This window comes from Sinocyclocheilus rhinocerous, unplaced genomic scaffold (assembly GCF_001515625.1).
Source record: "Sinocyclocheilus rhinocerous isolate Xijiao unplaced genomic scaffold, SAMN03320098_v1.1 scaffold443, whole genome shotgun sequence".
Lineage (NCBI taxonomy): Eukaryota > Metazoa > Chordata > Actinopteri > Cypriniformes > Cyprinidae > Sinocyclocheilus > Sinocyclocheilus rhinocerous.
This window is the reverse complement of record NW_015642822.1, coordinates 172,033-180,701: the sequence shown is the minus strand read 5'-3', so window position 1 is coordinate 180,701 and position 8,669 is coordinate 172,033. Positions and strand designations below refer to the sequence as shown.

The window sequence follows — 8,669 nt, the reverse complement described above, 5'->3', positions numbered from 1 at the left end:
GAAACTTGTACAAACCCGGAAGTAAGATTTTTGGCACAGAAATACTATGCCATACGTCCAAATAGTTTTTTTGAAACTTTGTCCATGCTTAGCATGAGAATCCAACTCTTTAAAAGTGTAAACAACTCTGAATGCATGAAACAGCATTGTACCCTCCCTTTAAATAATTTTAATCTTAGTCTGTTTACTTTGTGTATGTTTTATTTATTTAAATTTTTTTTTTAATTAATTCAATATAATTATTTATGCCACCATGACCAGGTCCTGGAAATTAAATATTTGTTATTTATAATATTATACATCAAATATATTAGTATTATAATTTGTATTGTTATTTTTATATTTCATATTTAGCATTCAAAATCTAACCAACAAGCACCATAGCACAGCAATATTTTAATACTAAATTATGGTTGGCCTATCAAACATTCGCATTACATGATACATTTTTTCTTGAAAAAAAGTCACAATTTATTCATGGAAAGTGAACCCTTTTCCTATAGTGCACTATAAGACATAGCCATTTTATAGCCTGAATTTGTAGTGTACACTTTCATTCCTATCCTATGTCGTGCACTACTTTCTACCCATAATGCATCTTATTTGTAGTGCCCAAGGATTTGGTCATTTTGGGATCACCCCGAACAAAAGGAAAGACCCAGCTTTCATTGATAATAAATATGTTTATTCTGGCTCTCAGAGCGTTGTTCTGGTTTATGTTGGCATGGTGACATCCACAACATTGAATGTGGATTCATACAGCAAGTTGCTGGAGACCAGTGTGGCATTGAACAGCAAACATGCATGATTTCACTGCCCTGTAGTGAGGAGAAGCAGAATAAATATCTGCTGAGAGACAAGATCACACTGACACTCAGCAGCATATACAGGTTTAACGAGGCACATTCATTCAAATATATACCCATTTACAGTGAAGAGCTCATGTCAACCGCACATCTGAATAAAAAGAAGATTCAATTTTGTTCTGCTGAAATCATCAGAGTTTCATTTGAGAATTAATTTGTGGATGGATATAGTAGTGAAAAGATAATTATATACAGGGGAGGAACATGTTCAAGTCACAAGTGTCTTCTGAGATTTTAAAGAGGCAGGCCTCACTCTTAGCTACTGAAATGCAATAGCTATTGATAGCTTTTAAATCATTTGAATTATTCAGTCTTATTTGTATGGCATAATAATCCTCCATTTTTGTTGTTCAAGAAATTGAAATACTATACTGTGTTAACGTTCAATACTGATTCCGCAGATAAAGAAATCGATAAATACTTGAAGAGAAAAAAACCAGGTGTTCCCTAGAAACTCTCAACAGAATATTAAGAATTATAAAACAAATATTACTCATTCTATACAGCTTTTTTCCATCACAATATACAGCAAATTGGCTAAATAAGCAAAAATACTGCCTTTGTGGAAGTTAGCGTTGTGTAATTGTCCCCAATATCATTCTTTACACGATTATACTCTAAAACATCTCAGGCTTAAGCTTGGCTTAATGACGGAGTGCATTTGTGCCTTAGTTCTGGTGCTTTGTTGGAAGATTACAGACATAGAGTGAAGGTGGACTGGCTGTGTGGGTCTCAAGAGGAACTGAGGCCGGAATCTGACTCCCCGTTGGCCTCCTGGGCTTTTCCTGCACACGGCATGGAGGAGCAGGGAATGCTGTAGGAGGAGCAGGCACATGTTTGAATGACCTCCTTTAGAGTTCCACCCTGTTCCTCTACTTTGAAGATGTTTGGCTGCTCGAGTTTGTCATCACAGATTCTGTGGACAAAGAAACGGTGCAAAACATTTTTTTAGCTATGGGTCAATCTGTGTCATCTAACAAGGACAAAGCTATAAGGAAGTTTCATTAACATAAAAATAGCCATCCAGGGTGAAGGGGAGGGGATCATACCAAGGTTTTGACCAAGAGCAAAAAAATGTGGTAGTAGATTTCACTGTAGTTTTCAGTGTTTTATGATAAGCATCTCCATATCTTTGCCATATCATGCTTTTAATTTCTGCTACTGACCTTGGAGTAGACAGAATATTTAATATGACAAATGAAAACGAAGCTTTGAGCATTACAAGTATAGTCTGTGCAACCAAACATTAAAAAAGTCTTTGTTGGGCAAAAAACAACTCCAGAAAACATGGAAATTATGACAGTTTGTGACATAGGACAGTGAGACAGGTTAAACAGACTGTGATTGTACCCCCATAGCCTCATTTTCATCCGTATCAAATTAAAGTTAACATGAACTGCTGTCGCAGCCTATTCTAATTCAGTAGTCTGAATGAAAATGTATATACAATTTCAATTTCAAATTACAATTGTTTCCGAACTGGATCCTTTCAAATAAGAATCAATTCAGACCGCATGCAAGTTAAAATAAATAAATACAATAAAAAATAGTCAGTTACCCCATAAAAAGTTTCTTTCTGCTGAACACAAAAGCAGATATAATACTGAAGTAGTATGGAATATAGTATGGAAAAATATACTATGGAAGTCAATGGCGTTTTGAAAACAACATTCTTCAAAATTTCTTCTTTTGTGTTCAGCAGAAGAAAGAAACTCATACAGGTTTGAAACAAGTGGAGGGTGAGTAAATGATGACAGAGTTATCATTTTTGAGTGAACTATCCCTCTAAGATGACCCATTATTATGCCTTCTTTGGTATATAAATTGTTTATATTAAGATCAGGGATGTACATTTAAAACATATATATTTTGAATTGCACGTTGACTTTATTTATGATGTCTACTCTCACTAAGGTCAAAAAATTAAAAACAAGCCACATTCTCTTTCAGAATAAACAAAAACAACAGCCTGAAAATCCAACCTCACTGCTTGGGACTTCTCCCAGCTCTGGGATGTTATTTAGATTCACATTTAAAGGATATCCATGGAAACTGGAACAACATCATTAATTTATATGTGCGAGGGACCTAAATATTTGTGACAAGGAAAGTCACAAGTCTTCTACCACGATGTCTCTACCATCATGATGACAGATGATATATGTGTGATTAAGAGCATTATGCATACTGATGGGCTCTTTTCCGTTGGCTCTTGGAAAATTTGTTTATGTACTTCATTATCCATTACAAATGACATGCCAAAACATGCTCAGTAAGCACTCGGCTATTAAAAATACATCCCATATGTAGCCCCAAGGAATAAAACATTGTTTATTCATGAAAAAGGAGTCATCATTGCAAATGTGTGGGAAAAGCACTCATCACGATTTATAATCTTCTATAATTATTCTAACACATAATTTTCATAATATTATAATAACAGACGATATTCAAATATAGTTGGGTTTAAAGGGGTCATATGATGCGATTTCAATTTTTCCTTTCTCTTTGGAGTGTTACAAGCTCTTGGTGCATAAAGAAGATCTGTAAAGTTGCAAAGACTAAAGTCTCAAATCCAAAGAGATATTCTTTATAAAAGTTAAGAGTCAGCCACGCCTACCTAAAACGGCTCGTTCTAACACACCCCCACATACCTACGTCACGATCTCGGAAGATTTGCATAACGCCGCCCAAACGTTCACGCAAAGAAAGAAGGCGTAACTTATATTCTCGCTGTAGTATTGTTGTTGCCGCCGCCAGGTCGTGAAGGCGCTGTGTGATTCGTTGTGAAAGCGAAACTACTTTGTTTGACCTAAGTGGAGTCCAGCCCGGGGTCGTCACATTTGGTTGCCGCAAGCCCGCCGGACGCTCCTTCGTCGATTCCGCCGGCCGCACCGTTCTCAAGCCCGCCGACCGTTCCTCACTCAAGCCCGCCATGTGTGACACTGTGTGTTTCGTCGTGAAAGCGAAACTACTTTGTTTGGCCTTCCAAAAGAGGACACGACGTTGTATTTACAACACTGTTCCAGAACAGTTCAACCCAAATATTCAGATGTGTGCAGCACATTTTATGGAATTTTTATGGACTGTTTCCTGATCCTGGTAGAGTAGACTACAATGCCGGCTGTTCTGACTCAAAAGACTGTAAGTACGTTTTTTATATTTAAACTATTTGCCACTGACGATTCAAACGCGAGTTCTGAGGACGCGTTTCAGAAAGGCGGGGCATAGAGGAGAAACAATAATGTACAGTATGTGGAAAATAATGTGTTTTTTTAACCTTAAACCGCATAAACATTTCATTACACCAAATACACAAAATAATGTTCTTTTTAGCAACATCATATGACCCCTTTAAGTTGGGTTTACTGGCACAGCAAATACGTTTAGAGTGAGATCATTCATATATAGATAAATGCTGCTTTTTTTCTGCCATGCCTTTATCAAGATCCTCAATCATGCTGGTTTGAGAGCAGAAGCCATTAATTCATCCATCCATCCATTTATTCATTCATTTATCCTTCAATGATTAAGTCATTGAGGTCCATGGAGGGGATTCATGTACTGTTAACGTGGCTAGTACTGAAAAATTCACAGTGGAAATAAAACAAATGCACATCTGCACTGTAATTTGTGTAATATGGGTTCTGGGAGGGAAACTAAGTCACCCATATAAAGAGGAAGTCTCGAATGCTCAGAATGATGTAACAGGCAGCTGAACCTCAACCCAGTGCTGAATCATTTGTATAAAAGCTACTCAAAAACAAATCTCCACAGTTTTACTGCCTCACATCATTGCTGTAAAACAATACGGTTCTCTTGGTGCTAGTCGGTGAGAATGACAAGTCAGGAAGCAGCCAAATGCCAATAAAAAAAACAAACAAACAACTGGGAAACAGATGACATTACGGGCATCAGAGGAAGTTGAAGCATTAGGCTTTGGCACCAAGCATTCATGTATTCTGAAAAAAGAGGCAAATTACCATAAAATGGTGTGAGGAATATTAAAAAAATGAAAAAGTGACTAAAAGTCAATAAAGAGTCAATAATGCATATAAATATTTGGTTACCAACGAAAAATCACATCAAACAAATCAAAGGTTAAAACTGAAATCTTTTCAAGACTGTTTGGTAGTAATACGTTATTATTGTATATAATTAGGGATGTAACGATTCACTCAACTCACGATGCGATTAACGATACCGATTCACAATTCGATTTTTTCTAAACAAAATTTGAATTTAAGACAAATTATAAATGAAAAGGTGTCCTTTTATTATTGCTTGGACAAAATGCTGCACATTTCTTTGTGAAACAGAAATATGTCAAATAACAAAACTAAATTGAAATTTTAAAACAAACCCTAAATCTAATCAAATAAATAAGACAAAAAAAAAAATCTCTTCATATAAACAAAGGCTACCTGTGCTCTTTCCATTCAAAATTAGAGGCAACCACTGCATTTGAATCACAATCCAAACAAAGATGCTGAATACATGCAGCATGAGCAGTTTTTTAAAATCTAAATTAGATTGCATGATTTGACATTTTAAAACAAAAACAGAATGCTCTGACTTTAGTTTTGTGAAACTATACTACATGAAACATCTGCACTAAACAAAGAGCAGAAGCTCTGAATGAGACGCAGATTCACTCTCTGACGGCAGGTGGTGCTCATGCAACAGCAGATACAGCGTTTCCTTGGTTACCGCTGTAAACAAAGCAGCGCTGCACTTATGAGCGCTGCTTTAATATGAATTATACAGAGACGAGATCAAAAGAAAATATCATCTAAACTTTTCTAAAGACAGCCAGTTCCCCTCAAAGATACATTCATATAAACTCCCACCCCCAAATGTATCGCGATTCATTTAACATCTCAACCGATTTGAATCGTCACATATTTGTATCGATTTTCATCCGGCTCGCGGTGAATCGTTACATCCCTATATATAATTATTGTATACATGTATAGAAAGTACAGATTTAAGTATTGTGTGTGTATATATATATATATATATATATATGAAAAATATTGATTTAAAAATGAATTCAAAATTGCAAAGAAAGTAATTTACACAAAATAAATCACAAACTAATACTAAACAAAAAAAATTAAATCATACAGGTTTGGAATGAGCAGAGGTAAGTACATGATGACAGAATTTTCATTGTTGGGTGAATTATTCCTTTAAATTTCAATAAAAAGGAACAGAGTTTCTCTAAGCAGGTCTTGAGGGTTTTACTACAGTAGAGAAGGAACAAAAATACAGAACAAATATTAGCTGAACTGTCAGAAACTGCAAAAAAAAACAAACAGCAAACACAGCATGTTATGTAAACATCTGTCAGTGCTTGACGGACTAGGGTTGTGCCGACAGACGATAGTATCGTGTATCGACGATAGTCAGAGATATCGACATAGCAGATGTCTTTGTCGATAGTCAAGACGATATTAGGCTCATACTCCTATTAATGTATTAATAATAATAATTATTATTATTGCGCGCGCAAATGAGGAGCCTGTAGCCGGTGAAGGAATCTCCAACCACAAACACAGATACATATCGTCTGCTGATATAACGTATTTCGTTGCACTTTAACAAGTAATCTGAACGGCCTATATATGTGCAATATTTTAACCAAGCCCTCACTAACTGAGTTTAATGCCACAGTTATGTTAGAACGCATCTCATGGGGCACGCGGTCAGGAGCGCTGTATGACTGATGTATCTGTTTAATTTAAATTTACTCCAAATATATGAACTTACCTGTTTTAAATACTTTATATTTAACATGTTTGTTTATGTCCAATATTTAGTGTTAAACTGTTGGTCTTTAAAATAAATCTAATTTTGATTTTCACCGTTGACTGATTTTGCAGACCAGACTGATAACTTCCGTGTGTCGATGCGGCAAACTTGTCACAGGATGTGCGGTCCTAGCAATGTATGACTGTTGTATCCGGATATATATGAACTAGCTGTTTTAAATATTTTTGTATTTAACATGTTAGTTTATCAGTATGTTGAAAGTATATTATTTAGATTCGTGGTGCTTCCATAGGCTCCCTCACTCTCTCGCGCGCGGTTTAAAACACCAAATAGTTATGAAATAGCCTATGACAAGTACAGTGAGTCTCTCTCTTGCCCCCACCCACCCACACACGATAATATCGTCTATCGGCGATCTCACGGACTGGCGATATGACGATTTGAAAAATTACCATATCGCCCAACACTATGACGGACCTCAGAACTGGTTTTACTGGATACATTTTACAGTTACATTTTTTCCACATACATACACAGTGATATTTACACAGCCGGAGGTTATGTCTGATTGTAACTAATTGAAAAGTGCATATATGGCATAAAGTGCATTACATAAACACAGAACATCGCTGATTAGATTAACCTTTACCCAGAATGAAACGCAGATTCACTTAGACATGTGCTGATATGCCTGGGCCATCAGGGAAGAGCCATACTGTAAACCACTACGTCATTTATACAGAAATGCATGCACGATCATTGATGATGTTGAAAGAGTCAACATGGCAGTCAAATTATGTATGACAACATCACCTCTTGTGGGCTTATGCAATATGTTCTTATAGTTTTTGTTTCTTATGCCAAAAACACAACTGACCATTTTCCACCCCTTTTCTTACTTAAACAGACTGATATTGCTACTGTACCTTTATGACGTTTATATATCTTTATGACTTTGCTGCTGTACTTTTATGACTAGCTGATTTGGTTTTTACATGTGAAAAGTTCAACAATATATTGTCAATATGTAGTGCAAGTAAACATTTAATCAATATTCTCAGCCCTACTAAAGACTGCTGTTGGAGGAACTGAAGGTTCTCTAGTACAAAAAGACAAATTATAGCCCACCTGTCGTATATGAGGCCATCAATGCCCTGTTCCCTCAGCTTCATCCTGTTCTCATGGTCGTTGTTATAGTCGCCCCAGCAGAAGACCACCAACCCTTTAGACTGAGCCTCTCTGATGAACTCCATGTTTTGCAAGAGCTCATCAGTGTGAGCACTGATTCCCTGTGAACACATACAAAAAGTCTTTATTTTGTCTTTGTCATGAAATTTGACATGGCACCGCTTGATGCTGCCAAACTGGCTGTCTCTGTCTCTGAAGTATCAACAGCTGTGCTGTCACACCATTGATCTCTTACCAGTATGTTCTCACTCTGAGCAAAGCTCATGGCGATCTTAGTGCTCTGACAGCGGATGTCCATGAGTTCAGGGTAGAGGTCTGTCACTCCTTGTGTCAGAAACAGGATGGGGTATTTGTTCTGTTTTTGCCTCACCCTGAAGAAGACAACACAATTTATTTAAACTTAAAAACAAAATCAAGGTTGACTATTTACTTCCTTAAAGGAATAGTTCCCCCAAAAATGGAAATTGGCTAAAAATTTACTCACCTTCAGGCCATCCAAGATGTAGTTGAGTCTGTTTCTTCATCAGAACAGATTTGGAGACATTTATCATTCCATCACTTGCTCACCAGTGGATCCACTGCAGTGAATGGGTGCCGTCAGAATGAGAGTCCAAACAGCTGATAAAAACATCACAATAATCCACAAGTAATCCACACCACTCCAGTCCATCAGTTAATGTCTTGTGAAGTGAAAAGCGGTGTTTGTAAGAAACAAATCCATCATTAAAGCATTTTAACTTTAAATTATTGCTTCTGGCCAAAATACAAGTCCATAATCCATAATAACACTTCCTCCAGTGAAAAAAAAATTTTGCTAGATCCAGAATAGAAATCTGCACA

The 8,669-nt window shown here is 36.5% G+C and overlaps 1 protein-coding gene across 4 annotated transcripts in view; it reads right to left on the bottom strand.

Annotated features, from left to right (window-relative positions):
• Positions 1-663: 663 nt before the first annotated feature.
• The window catches only part of LOC107756671 (glycerophosphocholine phosphodiesterase GPCPD1-like), a 24,198-nt gene continuing 16,192 nt past the window's right edge, over positions 664-8,669 (bottom strand). For all 4 annotated transcript variants that reach the window (XM_016573870.1, XM_016573871.1, XM_016573869.1 and 1 more), the window contains exons 18-20: positions 8,065-8,200; positions 7,770-7,930; positions 664-1,782 (exon numbers count right to left, since the gene is read on the bottom strand). In XM_016573870.1, the coding sequence (XP_016429356.1) occupies positions 1,599-1,782; positions 7,770-7,930; positions 8,065-8,200 (481 nt within the window). In that variant the 3' untranslated portion in view covers positions 664-1,598. The remainder of the gene's footprint in view (positions 1,783-7,769; positions 7,931-8,064; positions 8,201-8,669) is intronic.